This window comes from Saimiri boliviensis, chromosome 10 (genome assembly GCF_048565385.1).
Source record: "Saimiri boliviensis isolate mSaiBol1 chromosome 10, mSaiBol1.pri, whole genome shotgun sequence".
NCBI lineage: Eukaryota > Metazoa > Chordata > Mammalia > Primates > Cebidae > Saimiri > Saimiri boliviensis.
In genome coordinates this window covers 18,525,362-18,548,550 of record NC_133458.1, presented here as the reverse complement: position 1 = coordinate 18,548,550, position 23,189 = coordinate 18,525,362, and the positions used below count along the sequence as shown (strand labels likewise).

Below are 23,189 nucleotides of genomic sequence, written 5' to 3'. Positions count from 1 at the left end.
CATGCCCAGCTAATTTTTTGTATTTTTAGTAGAGACGGGGTTTCACCATGTTGACCAGGATGGTCTCGATCTCTTGACCTCGTGATCCACCCACCTCGGCCTCCCAAAGTGCTAGGATTACAGGCATGAGCCACCGCGCCCAGCGGCCTCTTATTTTTAAGTGACTCAAATATATAATTGTTCTCAGTTTTCATTTTTAATATGGTAAATATTGAAAGCTATATTCCACATAACCAGAAATTCTTTGGGATCCTCAACACATTTTTCTTTTTTTTTTTTTTGAGACTGAGACCCAGGCTAGAGTGCAGTGGCACGATCTCAGCTCACTGCAACCTCCACCTCCCAGGTTCAAGCAATTCCCTGCCTCAGTCTCCTGAGCTGAGATTATAGGCGCACGCCACCATGCCCAGCTAATTTTTGTATTTTTAGTAGAGACAGGGTTTCATCATCTTGGCCTGGCTGGTCTTGAACCCCTGACCTCGTGATCCACCTGCCTTGGCCTCCCAAAATTCTGGGATTACAAGTGTGGGCCAAGGCGCCTGGCCAGGGATCCTCAATACGTTTTAAGTGTTGAGAAGTCCTCTGACCAGAAGTTTGAGAATTTCTGCTCTTAGAAAGACCTCTTAGATCAGCGGTTCTCAATCAGTAATGATTTTGACCTCAGAGGAAATTTGACAATATCTGAAGACATACTGGGTTATCACAACCAGAGGGGCTGGTGGAGGGGTGGTGCTTCCTGGCACCTGTGGATAGAGGCTCGGAATAGTGCTAAACAGCCCTGACAGCAAATATCTGGCCCAAAAGGTCAGTAGTGCTGAGGTTGAGAAAACCAGCTCTACACTTGCCTGAGGGAGGAACTATAGATCCAGCAACAAGAAAGTGGCTGTCACCCTCTAGTGGTAAAAATGCAGCAACACAGAATCTCCACCCCAAATCACTAAATTCTCATATAAAGTAATGTAACTTTTCCCCCTAAAGAATTTCCTTGTAAAATTGGGATATTTCTTATGTCCCTGCACACCATAGATAAATATGGTCGGTCACATGGCTATCACCCATTTCAGCTCTTCCAGAAGGAGAAATGTTTTTACTTATTTATTTTTGAGACAGGCTCTCACTCTGTCACCCAGGCTGGAGTGTGGTGGCATGATCACGGCTCAATGCAGCCTCAAATTCTTAGGCTCCAGTGATCCTCTCACACCAGCCTCCCCAGTAGCTGGGACCACAGGCGTGTGCTACCATGCCTGCCTAGTTTTTGTATTGTTGGTAGAGACAGGGTTTCATCACATTGCCCAGGCTGATCTCGAATTCCTGAGCTCAAGTCATCCTCCTGCCTCAGCCTCCCAAAGTGCTAGGATTATAGGATGAGCCACCACACTCAGCCAGAAGTAAAAATGGAAGGTACCCTCTTAGATACCTCCAGGCTGGAGAACACAGCAAACATAAGGAAGGTATTAAATGCTAAAGTATGCAACAAACTTTGACACTAGAACTATATAAAATTACTCAAATCATGTTTTTAAATTAAGAAGTTAAGCCAAAGACTCTTTTGTTCTAAATCAATTAGTACTTTTTTTTTTTTTTGAGACGGAGTTTCGCTCTTGTTACCCAGGCTGGAGTGCAATGGCACGATCTCAGCTCACCGCAACTTCCGCCTCCTGGGTTCAGGCAATTCTCCTGCCTCAGCCTCCTGAGTAGCTGGGATTACAGGCACGTGCCACCATGCCCAGCTGATTTTTTGTATTTTTAGTAGAGATGGGGTTTCACCATGTTGACCAGGATGGTCTCGATCTCTCGACCTCATGATCCACCCGCCTCGGCCTCCCAAAGTGCTGGGATTACAGGCTTGAGCCACCGCGCCCGGCCATCAATTAGTACTTTTAATAGTTCTGTGATGAAATGATGAGAATACAAGCCAGCCTTGGCATTTTTTCTGCCGGACACATTGACAACTATCAACTAAATAAGTAATCATGTCATTGTTTATTTCATTGGAGTTAGAAAACATTCCCACAGTCTCTAGCACTAGCCAGGCTCCGTAGACCTGAAACTCACCCCGCTGTGTTTTCCTTCATTAACTCGGAAGGCGTTTGCCAGTTTTATCTCAAGAGGTATCTCATACTCGAATGGGATTCTGATGGAAAAGTGTATTTCTCTTTTTCCCCTAAGCCTAGTACAAATGCTTCTGATAGTGCTGGGATCTTGAAAGCCAGAGTACAGCCACCAACTTACAGGTGGATTTGGGGGTCACAGTAGGCCTCCTCGATCTGCTCCATGAACTGGAAGTCCGTCCAGGTTCTTGAAATAAGCATCTGCCACCGGTAAGGTAGATGGAAGTGGACTTTGGTGCAGCTCCCTACAAAGACAAACAAAACAGGTGGTCTGAGGGACTGTTGAGTGGGGATTCTAACCAATTCAGCCAAGTTCACTGCCAGCTTTCCCCATCCATGCCTGCCCTGCCCCCTGCCAGACAGGTCCCGTCTAGATCTGCTGGCACGGCTGTGTGTCCCTTATCCAGGTTCCTTCATTACTGCGGAGATTCATCAGAAAGCAAAATTTCAGGCCGGGTGTGGTGGCTGCCGCCTGCAATACCAGCACTTTGGGAGGCTGAGGCAAGCAGATCACTTCAGGCCAGGAGTTCAAGACCAGCCTAGCCAATATGGTGAAATCCTATCTCTACTAAAAATAAAATAATTGGGCTGGGCACGATGGCTCACACCTTGTAATCCCAGCACTTTGGAAGGCCAAGGCGGGAGGATCACGAGGTCAAGAGATTGAGACCATCCTGGCCAACATAGTAAAACCCCGTCTCTACTAAAATTACAAAAAATTAGCTGGGTGTGGTGGCATGCGCCTGTAGTCTCAGCTACTCCGGAGGCTGAGGCAGGAGAATTGTTTGAACCCAGGAGGCAGAGGTTGCAATGAGCCAAGATCATGCCACTGCACTCCTGGGCGACAGAGCAAGACTCCACCTCAAAAAGAAAAAAGAAAAGAAAAAGAAATATGGTATAGCCACTATGAAAAACAGTTCCTCCAAAAAAAAAAAAAAATTAAACACAGAAGCACTATATGATCCCCAACTCTACTTCTGGGTATATATCCAAAAGAATTGAAAGCAGGGTTTTGAGAAGACATTTGCCTACCCATGTTCATGGTGGCATTATTTACAATGGCCAACAGGTAGAAGCTTCCAGAAAAATCCTTAGGTTACTCACCATTAAGTGGACAGCCCTTATATAGATGGTCAAGACAAATTTCCTTTGAGCCATGATCATCCACCCTAGAAGATGCGGTACTTGTGACATCAGATAAAGAATCTATAAAACAAAAGAGGATGCGTGTATACTGATCTTGATGTTTAAACCAAAAATCAAGGCACTTGGTCTCACAATGGGAAAGAATATCTGAAATATCTGAACATGGGGGCCACGTTCAAGAAAATTCCTATGATTTATGTGTTGCTCATGAGCGTCTAGACAGCTTCTCCATAAAACAAAAATGTGGACCCCAGAGTCCTGTGAGAGCTATGTTTGTTTCTTAAATCATAGCTGAAATATTCCTATTGTCAATAAATGTGGCAGCTTATTCCCTGTGGTTCTACTGGTTGGTCCTTTCCCGTCTTCACTAGTCAGTCTCCTGACCGGAACACCCCTTAACCAAAACCCTCTGACTTTATGCCCTTTAAGAACTGCCAGCAGCCGGGAACAGTGGCTCATGCCTGTAATCCCAGCACTTTGGGAGGCCGAGGTAGGAAGATCACCTGAGGTCGGGGGTTCAAGACCAGCCTGACCAACATGGAGATACCCCGTCTCTACTAAAAATAGAAAATTAGCCAGGCATGGTGGCAGGTGCCTGCAGTCCTAGCTACTCAGGAGGCTGAGGCAGGAGAATCGCTCGAACCCGGGAGGCGAAGGTTGCAGTGAGCTGAGATTGCGCCATTGCACTCCAGCCTGGGCAATAAGAGTGAAACTCCATCTCAAAAAGAAAAAAAAAAAAACTGCTGGGGAGCATTCAAGGAAAAACCACAAGCCACAGCCACTCTGCTGCAGACTCAAGACACAGGGGCCTCTTTGTCCTTCAGTGACTTACACTGAGCAGAGCCTGTCGTCCTCCTTGTGAGCTCACTGGCAGAGGAAACAGGAGCCTGGGTGCAGTTCTGCCCCTGGGCCCCCCAGACTGCAGCTCTGTTGCTTGAGGAAAGAGCAGCAGGTGACTGAGGCAGAGTGCTGACCTGTGCAGGGACAGCCGTTTCCCCAAGTGTGGCGGGGACCAGGCTTCTCAGACTCTGACTTTCAAATGTAACGTATCTTTTTCCCCCATGACTGCCATTGTTAAGCCAAAACCAGTGGCACCCGTTTTTCCTACATCAATAGTTTTATCTGCAACTTTACTAAAGCCATCCAGCGCATCGTGGACAAAGGTACTAGCCTAGTGTCTTCCCTCTGTATTTACCGTTAACAAGTGCCACTCTTGGGTCAGCACCATCTGTGATTCTGCCAGTGGTCTGGAGACCTCGGGAAGCAGGTCCAGCGTCCTGATTCCTAGGGGATGATATTTCTCTCTGACCGCTGTTTGTGCTTTTGTAATTTAAGGATCTTGTGGAAGTTATATCTTTGGCCACTCCATCGGCATTATTATTAAAAAGAGGGCCAGGCTGCATGTCCTGAGTTCCACTTTTGCCATCGATGTTCCTGTAGTCTGAGGAAAGCAAGCCTGCGCCCTTTCTGGTGGTCACAGTTTCAGGTGTTTGCAGACAGCCCAGAGAAGAGTGGGTGGCAGGTAGCGTGGGAGAAAACACAGACTCTCTCCCGGTGCCCTTGTCATTCATCCAGGATGTGGGGCCCTTCCAGCTGGGGGCTGGTGTTGAATCGGAAGCAAGGTAAGTGTCGCCTGGATTCCCGTACAAGATGCCATGTAGACTGCCGTTCTCTGAAAACCCCCTGCTCGCCCCAGCCTGACTTGCTCCTCCAAGATCGGTAGCCTTGGACGAGCCAGAGGGAAGCCGAGTGTGAGCCTGACTCCCCAGATACGAGAACTTGTAGGTGAGATTGTCTACGGGCACGTCCTCCAGGGAAGCCCTGTGGCCGATCCGATCTGGACTAGGTGTGCAGGTCCTCTGAGCAGATGCTGAAGCAGATGCAAGAAATTCTTGGCTTCCGTGAAGGAATCGATCTCTACTTTTGCTTCTAGCCCTATGTGCCATGTTTCCACGATGCGCAGGAGCTAGGAGAAAAAAGCCAAAATGAAACAAAATAACAAACATTGGAGTTAACCTGACTGAGCTCCTACCACCCTTCCTTCTCTTTGTTTTTCCACCTTTGCTATCAAAGTGTGATCAAATTACTTCACCTAATCTGATGTGTAAAAATCTTGCCGGGCGCGGTGGCTCAAGCCTGTAATCCCAGCACTTTGGGAGGCCGAGGCGGGTGGATCACGAGGTCGAAAGATCGAGACCATCCTGGTCAACATGGTGAAACCCCGTCTCTACTAAAAATACAAAAAACTAGCTGGGCGTGGTGGTGCATGCCTGTAACCCCAGCTACTTAGGAGGCTGAGGCAGGAGAATTGCCTGAGCCCAGGAGGTGGAGGTTGCAGTGAGCCGAGATCGCGCCATTGCACTCCAGCCTGGGTAACAAGAGCGAAACTCCGTCTCAAAAAAAAAAAAAAAAAAAAAAAAACTTAAAGATGGGTGGTTTGACAATGACAGGATTTTTTTTTTTTTTTAAGAGATGGAGTGAGGCCGGGCCCAGTGGCTCAAGCCTGTAATCCCAGCACTTTGGGAGGCCGAGGCGGGTGGATCACGAGGTCAAGAGATTGAGACCATCCTGGTCAACATGGTGAAACCCCGTCTCTACTAAAAATACAAAAATTAGCTGGGCATGGTGGTACACGCCCGTAGTCCCAGCTACTCGGGAGGCTGAGGCAGGAGAATTGCTTGAACCCAGGAGACGGAGATTGCGGTGAGCCGAGATCGCGCCATTGCACTCCAGCCTGGGTAATAAGAGTGAAACTCTGTCTCAAAAAAAAAAAAAAAAAAAGAGATGGAGTGTCAGTCTGTTGCCCAGGCTGGAATGCAGTGGCCCGACCACAGCTCACTGTAACCTCGAACTCCTGGGCTCCAGCGATCTTCCCACCTCAGCCTCCTAAGTAGCTGGGATTACAGATGCTCACCGACTGTGTCAGCCGATGAAAGAATCTTGGCTGGGCACAGTGCCTCATGCCTGTAATGCCAGCACTTTAGGAGGCCGAGGCAGGCAGATCACAAGGTCAAGAGATAGAGACCATCCTGGTCAACATGGTGAAACCCCGTCTCTACTAAAAATACAAAAAATTAGCCAGGTGTGGTGGCGCATGCCTGTAGTCTCAGCTACTCGAGAGGCTGAGGCAGGAGAATTGCTTGAAATAGTAAAACAGAAGTTGCAGTGAGCCAGGCTCACACCACTGCACTCCCACCTGGTGAGAAAGCGAGACTCCATCTCAAAGAAAAAAAAAAAGAAAGAATCTTGACATTCTGCCTGTACGGCAGAGCACACCATTCCACGGCCTAGGATGATAGTGAGACCGTGGCTCTCTTCGGCGACTCAAAGTAGCTCCCAAACCCCAAAGCTTTTAGGTGGGGCTGTCCACTATCTCCTGATCCTGAGTCAACATCTACCACTACGGTGAATGGAGAGATAGACTGGGGAGAATCAGAGATTTTCCAGAAAGCATTCGATTTTGCCCTTATTGTGATATGGGTGTACCTGATGATTGACAAGATTCACAATGCTTCAAACAAACCAATGGAAAATGAAACCACAGTCTAAAAGCCTAACTTTGTTTCAGTTAGAAATTTTTCCAGTTTTCTTCATCCCATCCCACAAGGCCCAAAGCCTATAAGAAGTCAACATCAACAAAGCAGTGTAGCCTGGAGGGAACTGGCCTTTCTCTAGAAACTTGATGAGTCACATCCTCCTGGAAGCAGGGAGGAAGGAAGGAGGAAGGGTGTGTTTGTGAGGGTGTGTGGAATGTGTGTGTGGCGTGCATGCATGTGATGTTCATCTGGGGTGTGTGTGTGTGTGTGTGTGTGTGTGTGTGTGTGTGTGTGCTGGGGGTACATGTGGAAGATGTGCATGTCCGTGTTTGAGGCACATGTGGTGTGTGAATGTGAAGCATACATGTGTGTTCATGTGTGTGTGTGGCACGCATGCATGCGATGTTTATTTGGGGTGTGTGTGTGTATGTGTGTGCTGGTGTGACAACCTGCTTTTTGCCAGCTAAAACTAACTCTCTCTCTTTCTCAGACTAAAAGCTGTTCAGGCTTTATGTTAGCTCCTTGAGCTGGACAGACTCCATCTTAGCTTCTTCATTTTAGTTATTTTCCCACCATTAAGTATGTAACTGTAGTATGTAGCCGGTGCAGGCTGACACTGGGCACCTCAGGAATGCATTTGTTGATAACAGGCCGAGTTAAGTGGTACCAGCGGAGCCCGGGAATGCAGATGCCGTCGAGCGCCCAGAGCCCCCATTATCTGTAAGTTCTACGTCTTTCATGACAACTTTACCCCTCGAACCTGGCACTGTTTTATTTCTCATGTACCAGTTTATCTTTTAACTTTTTTGCTTACTCTGCTTTTGTAAAAAATTTGCTTCAGCTAAGTTCCCTGTCCCTTTTAAAACTAGGATATAAAAAACCACCCAACTTTTTCTCAGGGGAAGAGAGAATTTGGGGCATTAGCCACCTCTTGGTCGCCAATATAATAAAGGACTCATAATTCAATCTCAGTGTGTGGCACATTCCTTGACTCGCTCGGGTACAACAGTGTGAGTTGTGTTTTTGTGTGTAGGGAAGGGGTAAGAAGAGACATTTTTTCTCTTCCAAACCTAGGGGGCAGCAGTAACGTAATAAAAGCAAATACCCTCCTATCAAGAAACAGCTTAACTCAGGAGATGAACTAGAAGTGAAAATATATACAGATCTTTCTCACTCACAATAAGTTTGCATTGAGAAACTACACCAAAACCCCGTCCAGACACTCCCCTGTTTAGAGACCACTTGGGAGAAGAAGCATTAGACACGGGGATCAGAACATGGCCTCTGCTACTTTCTAGTGGTGTGAGGCCTTGAAAATGTGACCTTTTATTTCTTCGTTACGTTATCCTTCATTCTTATGATCTGAGGCTGCTTGCAATAAAAGTTGCTTAAAATTTCTGAGCCTCAGTTTCTTTATCCCCTTAAGTAAGGCTAATAAATGATATATCTGCCTTTCTTTGTGGTTTCACCGTAAGGAACAATGACAAGATGTTGATTTGGGGTGAAAGTCCCTTGTAAATGATAAACCATTTTCCAGATATAAGAAGGTATAATTGTTCAATACTTTGCACAGAATCTTACAACACTGTATTCTACCTGCTTCATAAAATTCACCTTTTCTACATCCACTTTCATAATGACATTAAAAATAAATGCTATTGAGCCGGGCGCGGTGGCTCAAGCCTGTAATCCCAGCACTTTGGGAGGCCGAGGCGGGTGGATCACGAGGTCGAGAGATCAAGACCATCCTGGTCAACACGGTGAAACCCCGTCTCTACTAAAAATACAAAAAATTAGCTGGGCATGGTGGCGCGTGTCTGTAATCCCAGCTACTCAGGAGGCTGAGGCAGGAGAATTGCCTGAACCCAAGAGGCGGAAGTTGCGGTGAGCCGAGATCGCGCCATTGCACTCCAGCCTGGGTAACAAGAGTGAAAATTCCGTCTCAAAAAAAAATAAAAATAAAAAATAAAAAATAAAAAATAAATGCTATTATATAATATGAAAATGCTTTAGAAATAGCAGCACTTGGCCAGGTGCAGTGGCTCACACCTGTAATCTCAGCACTTTGGGAGGCTGAGGTGGATGGACTTGAGGTCAGGTGTTCAAGACCAGCCTGGCCAACATGGTGAAACCCTGTCTCTACTAAAAATACACAAATTAGCCAGGCATGGTGGGATGCACTCTGTAATCCCAGCCACTTGGGAGACTGAGGTAGGAGAATCACTTGAACCCGGGAGGCAGCCATTGCAGTGAGCCGAAATCGCACCACTAAACTCCAGTCTGGATGACAGAGTGACACTATCTCAAAAAGTAATAGCAGCACCTCATACACCTTAGGAAAATCAGAAAACACAAAACGATAAAGAGGATATGAGAAATTTGAATCTGTGGGCACTGCCGGCAGAAATGAGAAATGGCATGGCTGCTACAAAAAACAGTATGATCGTTCCTCAAAAAATTAAACACAGAATTACCATATGATTCAGCAATTCTACTTCTGATTATATACCCCAAAAAAGTGAAAACAGTGTCTCAAAGTGGTATCTGGACACCACATTTATAGCAGCATTATTCAAACTGGAAGTGACCCAAATGTCCATCGACAGATGAACGGATAAATAAAATATGATTATATACATACGATGAAATATTATTCATTCTGACATATGCTATAACATGGATAAACCCTGAGGACATCATGTCAGTGAAATAAGCCAGTCAGAAAAGGATAAATAGTGTACGATTCCACTTATGTGAGTTTCCTAGGGTTGTCAAATTCATACAAACAGAAAGCAGAATGTTAGTTGCCAGGGGCTGGGGAAAGCAGAGAATGGGAGTTATTGTGTGGTTTTTTTTTTTTAGAAATTTATATATATACATATAATTTTTTTTAATGGCACTGAGGACCATAAATTAAATCGTACATAGTTTTGCATCAGTAATAAATTTTTGGTATTAATTGTCTTATGATTATGTAAGAGAACGGCCTTGTTTTGAGGAGATACATGCTGATATATTCAGGTGTAAAATGTCATGATATTTGCATATATTAAATGCTTTAACCACCAAAATGTTCCATGTGTGTGAGTAGCTGGATGTAGATATACAGAGAAAGAAAGAGCTAAAGCAATTGGGACAAAATGTTAACAGCTGGTAAATCTAAACAATTTTATGTTTGTTTCTTTTCCTTAAAAAAAAGCTTTATTAATTAGCCTTTAGAAAAATGATATACTTTTGTTGTTGTTGTTGTTGTTGTTGTTTTTGAGATGGAGTCTTGCTCTGTCACCCTGGCTGAGTGCAGTGGCGCGACCTCAGCTCACTGCAACATCCCCCTCCTGGGTTGAAGCGATTCTCCTGCCTCAGTCTTCCGAGTAGCTGGGATTACAGGTGCCCACCACCACGCCCAGCTAATTTTTGTATTTTTAGTAGAGACAGATTTCACCATATTGGCCAGGCTGGTCTCGAACTCCTGACCTTGTGATCTGTCCACCTCGGTCTCCCAAAGTTCTGGGATTACAGGCGGAAGCCACTGCGCCTGGCCAATATATATGCTTTTTAAACATGGTAGGGGACAGGGGGCAACAGAGCTAAGCATAAAAATTGAATGGCGAACATTGCATGCATGCTATGATAATAATTATGTAAAATGATGTATGCATATGCATGAAGTTTGGAAGGGAAAATGAAGAGTTTTATGTGGCAAGGTAGCGTGATTATGACAAAGCTTTTCTTTCCTTGCTATTTCTGCTGATTTGAAAGTTCACACAATTGGCCAGGTGCAGTGGCTCACACCTGTAATCCCACAACTGTGAAAGGCTGAGGCAGACGGATCACCTTAGCTCAGGAGTTCAAGGCCAGCCTGACAAACACGGTGAAATCCCGTCTCTAATTTATACAAAAAGTAGCTGGGTGTGATGGTTCACACCTGTAATCCCAGCTACTCAGAAGGCTGAGGCAGGAGAATTGCTTGAACCCGGGAGGCAGAGGTTGCAGTGAGCTGAGATCGCACCACTGCACTCCAGCCTAGGTGACAGAGCGAGACTTCATCTCAAAAAAAAAAAAAAAAAATTCACACAATTGAAAAACAAACGGCCTTTACCTCTGGGCCCCATGGCGTTCTTCTGCATGTGCTTGCTGTTGCAGATGTCCTGGATGTTCTGGACCACGTCGGGGCTCAGTCCATGCTCCCTCATGATGGCCAGCACCTTTCTGTCCATCAGGTTATGGGACCGGAGGCAGTTGGGAAAACGACAGTTCCCTCGCGTGAAGTGGTCACAGATGTGGAGTCTTGCACACGGTGGCTGCTGGCTACAAATCTGCTGTCGACCCTCTCCCTTATAGCTTTTGCATATCTACAGAAGGGAGAAACAACAGCCAGATTCAAAACCCCTTCTTATATCTGCTGAACATTCATGAAGGCAAGCTCACATGCATTAAAAACCTCTGAAGCAAGCAGGGATATACCAAAGGAGGAAAAACACGTGCATATCTGCAATCTTTGATGAGTCACATTGAATTGATGATTTACGTGGGGCAGAAGAAGCTTACAGAATAACTAAAAGATACTGATGAATTTAATAACCCTTAGAAGAATCAATATAAGCTGGTTAGCTACAAACAGGACCCAAAGTGAGCCCTATATCATGAAGGAACCCAGCACAGGCAGGGTCATCTTTGGTTATCAACTCACCTTGCAATGAAAAGGACACATAGGTCTTACCTGCAACTGTTTGGAAATCCAGAATTTAGTCTCTGCTGGGCAGAATGAAATTGATCAAAAGGTCGCCTAAAGAAGTTAAGTTTTATATTTCCATCTAAATAGACACAGGTACATGACTAGCTCTGAAGAGACATAGTTCCTACTGGAAAGAGGGCAGAAAGAATACTGCAGCTAGGGCCAGGCCATATGATACAGAACTGGAGGATGCTGGTTTTAAAATCTGAGGTCCTGGAAGCAGCTTTGGAACCTCAAGGGATCCCTGGCCTACTCCCAGCCTCCATTTCCTTTGCTGTGACAGGAGGAAAGGATTCGTTCTGTCCACATGAACCAAGTTGTTAAGCAGACTAAATAACAAAACTTAATAAATGTGTTATGCAAAATATAAAGTGTGATGCAAGTGTTGAACCGTGAAATAAGGAAATCAATATAATGAGTAAGAAACCTGAATTTCAGACATTTTAATGATTAAAACATTTCTAAGTTGTTTCACTAGATTCTGAGCAAACCAGATCAGTATGATTCACTGTGATCTGTCCAGATGACAAAGCCGTGCATGATTCAAACCCCACTAGCAATGAGTTAGCCACATGGACAACGAGTAAAATCTGATTCAAACAGATATATGTGCTGGGCACGGTGGCTCATGCCTGTAACCCCAGCACTCTGGGAGGCCAAGACAGGCAGATCACAGGGTCAGGAGATCGAGACCATCCTGGTCAACATGGTGAAACCCCATCTCTGCTAAAATACAAAAAGTTAGTCAGGCGTGGGGGTGTGTGCCTGTAATCTCAGCTACTTGGGAGGCTGAGGCAGGGGAATTGCTTTAACCTGGGAGGTGGAGGTTGCAGTGAGCCGAGATCACACCACTGCACTGCAGCCTGGCAACAGAGCAAGACTCCCGTCTCAAAAAAAATAAAATAAAACAAATAGATATATGTAACTGCTGTCAAGTCTATTATCCAGATTCCAGACTCCAGAAGCAATTCTCAAAGTGTGGTCCCCGGACCAGCACCATCAGCAGCACCGTAAACTTGTTAGAAATGCAGATCTTCAGGCACTTGCCCGTATCCGGAGTCATAACCATCAGAGGTGGGGCCAACAGTCGGTGTTTTAACAGACCTTCTGGGTGATTCTGACATATGCTAAAGTTTGAGCTATAGCAAAAAAGCACCATTAGCTTCACAAATGATGTTTTGGTAACATTCCTATTCCCACGCTGATATTAAGCAAGAATGCTCCTGCCTTCACTAGGCCAGAACAAATGAAAGCATTTCTTTCTTTAATAAGCACATTTCAATTATACAAGTTTGTATACCAGGCAGTCAGGTTTGCCTGATCTTTTTATGTTCTCACAGGTCAAAGCAAAATAAAAAAGTATGAATATGTAAAGTTCTTTAGGGCAGGAAGTACGGTTTCCCACTGTTTACCGCCAGTATTTTAACATAGTGCCTCACACTTGCAGGTGCTCTTAAACATTAGTTGAAGAAATATAAAACAACGAATGAAGTGGCTGGAAAATTCCCCTTCAGTCCCCATCTCACACCCCGCAAACCACAAAGCTGTTTCTCTATACTCCCTCTTGCACTTAACCCCTTTCTTTCTCCTCATCCCTTCTGATAAAATCCAAATTGGCCAGGCATGGTGGCTCACACCTGTAATCCCAGCACTTTGGGAGGCCAAGGCAGGAGGATCACCTGAGGTCAGGGGTTCAAGACCAGCCTGGCCAACATGGTGAAACCCCGTCTCTATTAAAAATACAAAAATTTAGCCAGGTGTGGTGGCACATGCCTGTAATCCAGCTACTTGGGAGGCTGAGGCAGAAGAATTGCTTGAACCCAGGAAGCGGAGGCTGCAGTGAGCTTACATCACGCCTCTGCACTCCAGCCTAGGAGACAGAGTGAGACTCCATCACAAAAAAGAAAACAAAAAAATCCAAATCACCCAAACAACAGCTGCAAATCTGCAGGGATAATTTCTCCCTCTTTAGAGAGCCATCCTGGACCAACTCTTCTTGAAATCAGCTGAACTCTGGCTGACTCCTCCTGCCAAAGTCCTAAAAAATTCCATCCGACTCCCCCATGTTAAAACACTCCTTTAGAGCCTTCTCTTGCCCAGCATTCTCAAAACAAAAACTTATGCCAACAATAGTAACTCATCCTAACTCCAGAAACCAGCTCCTCAGACCTCTAGTTCAAGAAATAATGCAGCCCCCCAGTCTGGGATCTTAACTCCGACAAGTGGAAAATGGCAATTAAATTATTAGCTAAAAATAAGCTTCAGGCTAGAACCTCCCCACCCCACCTCCCCCTCTAATTGTGGGTACTGAATTCTAACAACGGAAAGGGAAACTCGGATGACGCCAACCTCTTCTTTGCACTGTTTGATAAAAGCATGATAGGAGCATTTTCCTAGAAGGACCCTCATGGTGCTGTGGTCAACGGGCTCTCCTGGTATCCTTCATGCAACAGCACCTTCTCATTGGCTCCTATCTGCCAACCTCCTCCTTAGAGAAGGGAAATGATATGGTTTGGCTGCGTCCCCACCCAAATCTCATCTTGAATTGTTTTTCTCATAATCCCCACTTGTCATGGGAGGGACCTGGTGGGAGGTAATTGAATCATGGGGGCAGTTACCTCATGCTCCTACTCTCATGATCGTGAGTGAGTTCTCCTGAGAGCTAATGGTTTATAAAGGGCTCCCCCCTTCGCTTAGCACTCACTTCTCTCACTTGCTGCCATGTAAGATGTTCCTGTTTTGCCATCCATCATGATTGTAAGTTTCCCGAGGCCTCCCCAGCCATGCAGAACTGTGAGGCAACTAAACCTCTTTTCTTTATAAATTACCCAGTGTCAGGTATGTCTTCATACCAGCATGAAAAGGGACTAATACAGAAAGAGTCTGCTTATTCTCCAGGGACTCAACACAGATGTGTGGCCCGATGTTAAAAGTACCTGTTGCTTTTGAAGGACCAAAGCAGGGAGCAGACATGATGAATGAACGGCCTTTCTAACCTTCCAGGTTAACACTGGACTAAGGATAGACCACAAAACACTCTTCTCTCAGGTGCCATGGCAAGACTTCATCTTGTCATTCTCTCAATGAAAGGAAAAGGATGGGATGTCTCTGATTGTCGGTGGGAGCTTTAATGGGGTTGACATTTTTCCCATGCTGTGTAAGGATTTTTCCCATGCTAGTAGGCATGGGGACTGGGCTAGCATCCAGGCCAAAGGTCATGGGCATCCCAAGATAAGACCTTTAAACCTTGGGCTCCTGGAAATGAGACAGAGAGACAGAGAAAGACGGAGAGAGAGAGAGAAACAAATCCAAGTATCTAGATAGAAGAATGCATGGGGCTGGGGAGGGAATGGGACATATTCCCCCCACCCAACACCCAACAAGTCTTTATAACGTGTCTTGCATTCATATCTCTCCTGAGCTCAGTGGCCAACTCAAAATCACTTCTCATATTATAGGTTTTTTGGGGTTTTTTTTGTTTTTTGTTTTTTTTTTTTGAGACGGAGTTTCGCTCTTGTTACCCAGGCTGGAGTGCAATGGCGTGATCTCAGCTCACCGCAACTTCCGTCTCCTGGGTTCAGGCAATTCTCCTGCCTCAGCCTCCCGAGAAGCTGGAACTACAGGCACGCACCACCACGCCCAGCTAATTTTTGTATTTTTAGTAGAGACGGGGTTTCACCATGTTGACCAGGACGGTCTTGATCTCTTGACCTCGTGATCCACCCGTCTCGGCCTCCCAAAGTGCTGGGATTATAGGAGTGAGCCACCGTGCCCGGCCATATTATAGGTTTTTTAAGTTCTTAGGGAAACACACTGAGCTCAGAGTCAAAAAGTGTTTCAGCCTCCAGAAGTCCCCAACAGCTATCTTATTGTATATAAAAGGGTATCTGAGCTGGGTGCTGTAGCTCACGCCTATAATCCCTGTACTTTGAGAGGCTGAGGCAGGAGGATCGCTTGAGCTCAGGAGTTCAAGACCACCCTGGGCAACATAGTGAGACCCTGTCCCTACTAAAATTTAAAAAAAAAAAAAAAGCCAGCAATGGTAGTACAGGCCTTTAGTTCCAGATACTTGGGGGGCTTAGGCAAAAGGATAACTTGAGACCAGGAGGTCAAGGCTGCAATGAGCCCTGATTGTGCCACTGAACTCCAGCCAAGGTGACAGAGCAAGACCCTGTCTCAAAAAAAAAAAAAAAAAAAGTGCATCTGATTTTCAACCTTGTTTACATTTTCCCCATCCTTTCTACTCACCCATCTGGGTCTTCCATTATGTTTTATGCCTCTCTTTAACTGTAAAGCTAACTTCTCTATTTATGGATTTTACCAGGCCAAATACCAGGCTTTAAACAGTATCCTCTGATCCTTAAGTCTATATTCCTGAATGGATGAAACTATTAATTATCTACCATTGTCCCCATCTTTCTTCTAGTAATAGAAGCTCCCAAGTTTTAGGTAGATACGTGGTTACCCAGACAGAAACTACATTTCCCAGACTCCCTTTCAGCTAAGTACGACATGTAATAATCTCTAGCCAATGCAACTGAACAGATGTGCCATATACAATGTCCATGTCACATCTTTTAAGAAAGGAAACTGCTTGCCTTCCATTTGCCTCCTTTCTACATTCCCACTGGCTAGAAAATGGTGACGAGTACAGACTCATTGTACTCAGAGACGGAAGCCACATTTTGAAGATAACAGAGCTGACCTACTGGCCTGAGTCCCTTGATGACATCATTGAATCTAGCTGCCTGACAACTCAGGCTACTCAGGCTACCCTCCTATCCATATCCAGGGAAAACCAAGACTTGGCAACCTTTCCCATAAAGGATCAGATAGGAAATATTTCAGGCTTTGCAGGCCATTCTATTTCTATTGCAACTACTCAGCTCACCCTTGCAGGTTGAAAGCAGTCATAAACAAATAGGCGTGGTTGTGTTCCAGTAAAACTTTGTTTAAAAAATTGGGCTGGGCACAGTGGCTCACACCTGTAATCCCAACACTTTGGGAGGCTGAGGTGGGCAGATCACTTGAGGTTGGGAATTCGAGACCAGCTTGGCCAATGTGGTGAAACCCCGTCTGTACTAAAATGTAAAAATTAGCCAGGCATGGTAACAGGCACCTGTAATCCCTGCTACTTGGGAGGAGGAGGCAAGAGAATCTCTTAAACCCAGGAGGCGGAGGTTGCAGTGAGTTGAGATCACACCACTGCACTCCAGCCTGGGTGACAGAAAAAGATTCCATCTTAAAAAAAAAAACAAACCAGGTGGCAGGCCAGATTTGGCCTCTGGGCTGTACCTTGCTGACCCCTGACCTAGATTACCAACTGATAGTCAAAGAAAATTACACTTTATTTGAATCACTGTATTTTGAGGGGGTCTCTGTTACAACAGCTTAGCCCATACCCTCATCTTCCCTGCCATCATCCAAACCTCACTCCGAAGCCCATCTCCTCCAAGAAGCCACCTTGATTTAAAGCATCAAGTAGTCTGACTACTATCAGATCTTCAGCTCATAATTACTCACACAGGGTTCCCTTGCAGCCTGGTGGAAGGGGTATTCCAGACTCAAATTCTTATAAAACCTCAAATAGGAAATTTCCGAGATCTCTTAGGTCACTCAGCAACGGCCTCAACTGCCACCTGCAGAGTCCTGGTGTTAACTTTGAATTTTCTCTGCTGCATCTGTATCACAGATATCTCCAAAATATCTGTGATGCAATACTGACAGTAATATTCTCCCTCCTTAAACTGAGGAATCACAACTTACCTCAGGCATAAAAAAAGGATCACTTTGGACAAGGAGCACTGCTAATTCCTCTTGGTTAAGTCCAGAAAGTTCATGATTTTTCAGGACTCTGAAGTTATCTTCTGAGAGGACCTCATGAGAATATTTGCATAAATTCCTGAAAGAAAACATGACAGTGGTCAATATTTCTACTCCACAGATGTAAAGAAACAGAAATCAGCCATAAAACTTTCAGTTAGCAAAGACCCATGCCCGTATCCTTTGATAACAGACACAGGTCGGTTCTGCTTAAAGAATACACTTCAGCCAGGCAAGATGGCTCACGCCTGTAATCCCACCACTTTAGGAGTCCTAGGTGGGCAGATCACAAGATCAAGAGATGGAGACCAGCCTGGCCAACATGATAAAAGCCTGTCTCTACTAAAAATACAAAAATTAGGTGGGCATGGTGGTGAGTACCTGTAGTCCCAGCTACTCGGGAGGCTGAGCCAGGAGAATTGCTTGAATCAGGAGGCAGAGGTGGCAGTGAACCAAGATCACACCACTGCACTCCAGCCTGGTGACAGAGCAAGACTCCATCTCAAAAAAAAAAAAGTATGCTTTTTTACTTTACTTCATTATTATTTTTGAGACCAAGTGTTTCTCCTGTTGCCCAGGCTAGAGTACAATGGCACTATCTTGGCTCACTGCAACCTCCACCTCCTGGGTTCAAGCAATTCTCCTGTCTCAGCCTCCCGAGTAGCTAGGACTACAGGCACACGCCACAATAGCTGGCTAATTTTTTGTATTTTTAGTAGAGATGGGGTTTCACCATGTTGGCCAGGTTGGTCTTGAACTCTTTGACCTCAGGTGATCCACCCGCCAGAGCCTCCCAAAGTGCTGGAATTACAGGTATGAGCCACTGCACCTGGCCAAAAATACACTTTAGTAAAATAAATTCATGAAACAAATAAATGGGAATATGGTGTTATCTTCTTCAAATATATACATACATCTGAGTCTAAATTATTGCAATACTTCTTTAAACAGCACCTCCCCTAGTATACATTAAGTTATAATTTGTGTATCGCTCAGAAGGGTCCGAAGAGGAAAAGACTGGCAAAGAAACGAAATCTATTAAAAATGGTTGCCTATCAAGAAACTTACAGCAACTTACGAAAACACATCCAGGACTGCAGTAAAATCAATGGGACAAAAGAATTCCATCTTCCTAACATTTTCATTACATAACATTGCTCACTGCTGTATCTCTTTATGTCTGTATACCAAAGCACATACTTACTTGAGACTACAAAGGAATGCAACAAGCTCTTAATAGTATGTTTCAAACAACTCTACCGAAAAAAGATGTAAAATCTCCCTCACTTTGAGACATTAATGATTTAGCTGAAAAATGTCCAATAAAACGTTCTATGATAATGGAATTGTTGTATAATATAAGCTTTCCAATATGGAAGCATGACAGATCACTTGATTTCATCACATGAAAGTCTGAGAAGCACTGACTGAGATCGCTGAGGAACACTGGTAGTACTTTTGCTCTTATTAGACAAATATACTTTGACCATTATCAATGTCCACATAACAAACTCATTCCACTTTTATTTCTTTTTGTGGAGACAAGATCGCAGTCTCTCTCCTAGGTTGGAGAGCAGTGGTATGATCAGGTTCGTTGCAGCCTTGACATTCCCAGGCTCAGGTGATCTTCCCATCTCAACCTCCCAAGTAGCTGGGGCTACAGCATGCACCACCATACCCAGCTAATTTTTAAATTTTTTGTAGAGACAGGGTTTTGCCATGTTGCCCAGTCTGGTCTCAAACTCTGGGTTCAGGTGATCCACCCACCTCGGCCTCCAAAGGTGCTGGGACACAGGCATGCCAAGCCTCATTACACTTTTTAATTTAAAGATTCTATGCGTGATAGAGTCAAAGTCCTTAGGTTTATGGCCTTAGTAGTTACTAATATGACCACATATTAGTATTTTCTAGTTTTTTTTTTTTTTGAGACGGAGTTTCGCTCTTGTTACCCAGGCTGGAGTGCAATGGCGCGATCTCGGCTCACCGCAACCTCCGCCTCCTGGGTTCAGGCAATTCTCCTGTCTCAGCCTCCTGAGTAGCTGGGATTACAGGCACGCGCCACCATGCCCAGCTAATTTTTTGCACCTTTAGTAGAGACGGGGTTTCACCATGTTGACCAGGATGGTCTCGATCTCTTGACCTCGTGATCCACCCGCCTCGGCCTCCCAAAGTGCTGGGATTACAGGCTTGAGCCACCGCGCCCGGCTATTTTCTAGTTTTTATTACAATAATCAAGTTGTTAGGTAGTTAGATAATCCCCAGATTTTCACTAGTATAATGTGGCTACAATTATTTTCATACAAATAACCTTTCTTCTTTTACATTATTTTCCTGAGTGTTACTCCTTTGGGCATATTGCCTTAAAGAAGACTATAATATTCTTAGTAGCTTGTGTTTCATTTTGATATACTGTTGTCCAGAAAACACAATAGCAATCTAGGAGTGTGTCTATTTCCCTCACATTACCATGGAATTTTGTCACTATGCTACTTCAATAGATAGGAAATACAAGTATTTCGTTTGAAAGACTTTTTTTTTGAGATGGAGTTTTGCTCTTGTTGCCTAGGCTGGAGTCCAATGGCATGATCTCAGCTCACTGCAACCTTTGCCTACCAGGTTCAAGCAATTCTCCTGCCTCAGCCTCCCCAGTAGCTAGGATTACAGGCATGCGCCACCATACCCGGCTAATTTTGTATTTTTAGTAGAGATGGGGTTTCACCATGTTGGTCAGGCTTGTCTTGAACTCTCGACCTCAAGTAATCCACCACCTTGGCCTCCCAAAGTGCTGGGATTACAGGTGTGAGCCACCACACCTGGCCTGGAAGACTTATACTTTTATTAATTCACACTTTCATTATTAGCAAGACCAAAATATTCCCAAATGTTGGCTTCGTGCTTGTGTTTCCTCTTATACTATTTGTTCATATCCTTTAACTGTTTAGCAGAGGAGTACTGACCTATAGATTTGTAATTCTTCTTTATATTTTTAATATTAATTTTTACCAGCTTTATTTCAAATAGTTTTGCTTTTTTTCCTTTTTATCATGAATTGATTAAGATTATTACTGTTTCCAATTTGCCATTTATTATTTACCCTACTGCTTTATTTTATTTATTTATTTTTTTGAGACTGAGTCTCACTCCGTCTCCCAAGGGATGTCACCTAGGGGAGTGCAGTGGCACCATCTCCTCTCACTGCAACCTCCACCTCCCAGGTTCACACAATTGTTGTGTCTCAGCCTCCTGAGTAGCTGGGATTACAGCTGCCCACCACCATGCCCAGCTAATTGTTGTATTTTTGTAGAGAGGAGGTTTCACCATGTTGGCCAGGCTGGTCTCAAACTCCTGACCTCAAGTGATCCACTCGCCTCAGCCTCCCAAAGTGTTGAGATTACAGGCATGAGCCACCACACCTGGCCCTAACCTACTGCTTTAATAGTTGTAAAATTAATTTACCCACCATAGTTGGATAACTATTTTATATATACTAATTAGTTTAACTTTTAAAAGAGGTATTTTCAATATTAATTCTTTAAAACATCTGGAGATTATTATAATAAATGACATCAGAGGACATAAGTATTTTTATATCAGCTTTTCTCAATTACATCTATTATATATGATTCCTGTCTTACTTTTTCGTTATCCTAGATGATTTTTTAATTAACGTTTTATCAAGTTTAGAACCACTGGGGCTGTGCACCGTGGCTCATATGTATAATCCCAGCACTTGAGAGCCAAGGCAGGAAGATCACTTAAGGGCAGGAATTTGAGACCAGCCAGACCAAAATAGTAAGAACCATGCCTCTACAAAAATTTTTAAAAATTAGCATGGCATGATGGTGCGTACCTGTAGTACTAGCTACTTGGGAGGCTGAGACGGGAGGGTCACGTGAGACTGGAAGTTTGAGGCTGCAGTGAGCTTATGACCGTGCCACTGCACCTCCAGCCTGGGTGACAGAACAAGACTCAGTCTCTAAGAAATAAACAAAACATTAAAAAAAAAACAATTGTAATTGCTGTTGTGTTTTTAATCAATCTACTGTTGTGCTTTGAATCCAATTCATACAATTTATCCTATAATATCATATCAATATCTCTTTTATTTTGTTTGAGACAGGGTCTCACTCTGTCGCTCAGGCTGAAGAGCAGTGGCTCCATCTCAGCTCACTGCAACCTCTGCTTCCTGGGCTCAAGCAATTCTCATGTCTCAGCCTTCCGAGTAACTGGGATCACAGGCACGTGCCACCACGCCTGTATTATTTTTGTATTTTTAGTAGAGAGGGGCTTTCACCATGTGGGCCAGACTGGTCTCAAACTCCTGACCTCAGGTGATCCACCTGCCTCAGCCTCCTAAAGTGCTGGGATTACAGACATGAGCCGCCAAGCCTGGCCCTTTGTTAACATTTTAAATATACTTTACATATTAACAGAGTAATTTTTCATATCATTGGCTTACATCTTTTCAAAAAACGCTTTAGTATGCTTAACTATTCTTTTCTTTTCTTTGATCCTCCCTCCTTGGCCTGCCAAAGCACTGGGATTACAGATGTGAGCCACTGCACCCAGCCTATTATTTTCATTATAAAAATTTTATTAGGGAATACATTATGTCAATTTTCATAAAATAGTATATTTGAAATTTAATTTCTATTAACTCTATAAATTAGGTTGGATATTAAGTAGTACATCAATGTTAACTTCTTTAAATCTTCTGATTCTGGAACAGAAAATCTCTCCATTTACTCAAGTTTTATTTATTTATCTCTCCATTTACTCAAGTTTTATTTATTTATCTCTCCATTTACTCAAGTTTTATTTATTTATCTCTCCATTTATTCTGTTTTTTCCTATTATGAATTTAAATTTCTTTTAATAGCTCTCTTTCATTTCCCAAATATTGATTATCTGTTGCACTATTATTTTTTAATTGTCACTGGTAAATAGAAATGCAAAATGATCTTATCAAAATTGATGCTTTTTTTGAAAATGTAAACATCCAGGTAACAGTTATGCTCTAAGAATTAAGCTTTTTTTTTTTTTTTTTTTTTTTTTTTTGAGACGGAGTTTCGCTCTTGTTACCCAGGCTGGAGTGCAATGGCGCGATCTCGGCTCACCGCAACCTCTGCCTCCTGGGTTCAAGCAATTCTCCTGCCTCAGCCTCCTGAGTAGCTGGGATTACAGGCACGTGCCACCATGCCCAGCTAATTTTTTTGTATCTTTAGTAGATACGGGGTTTCACCATGTTGACCAGGATGGTCTCGATCTCTTGACCTCGTGATCCACCCGCCTCAGCCTCCCAAAGTGCTGGGATTACAGGCTTGAGCCACCGCGCCCGGCTTTTTTTTTTTTTTTTTTTTTTTTTTGAGACGGAGTTTTGCTCTTGTTACCCAGGCTGGAGTGCAATGGTGCAATCTTGGCTCACTGCAACCTCCGCCTCTTGGGATCAGGCAATTCTCCTGCCTCAGCCTCCTGAGTAGCTGGGATTACAGGCACGTGCCACCATGCCCAGCCAATTTTTTGTATTTTTAGTAGAGACGGGGTTTCACCATGTTGACCAGGATGGTCTCGATCTCTTGACCTCGTGATCCACCTGCCTTGGCCTCCAAAAGTGCTGGGATTACAGGCTTGAGCCACCGCGCCCGGCCAGAATTAATCTTTAAAAGTCACTTATTCAATGCTATTACCTGTGTGTAAATCGTGTCTGAAACTCTCTAGATTGCCTTCAGATCTTGCAGCATAACTTCATATGAAAAACATCAGAGAATCAAGGACCCTGTCAACCAGGAGCCAAGCCCTTGAAACCTGGCCAGCCCTCCATGTCCCTTGCCTCCTGGA

At 44.3% G+C, this 23,189-nt stretch overlaps 1 protein-coding gene across 1 annotated transcript in view; it reads right to left on the bottom strand.

Moving 5' to 3' along the window:
- Positions 1–23,189, bottom strand: part of ZC3HAV1 (zinc finger CCCH-type containing, antiviral 1) — a 68,144-nt gene that overhangs the window by 27,646 nt on the left and 17,309 nt on the right. The window contains exons 2-6 of the mRNA XM_010340369.3: positions 17,295–17,430; positions 10,893–11,145; positions 4,453–5,223; positions 3,216–3,317; positions 2,233–2,356 (exon numbers count right to left, since the gene is read on the bottom strand). Coding sequence (XP_010338671.2) covers positions 2,233–2,356; positions 3,216–3,317; positions 4,453–5,223; positions 10,893–11,145; positions 17,295–17,430 — 1,386 coding nt within the window. The remainder of the gene's footprint in view (positions 1–2,232; positions 2,357–3,215; positions 3,318–4,452; positions 5,224–10,892; positions 11,146–17,294; positions 17,431–23,189) is intronic.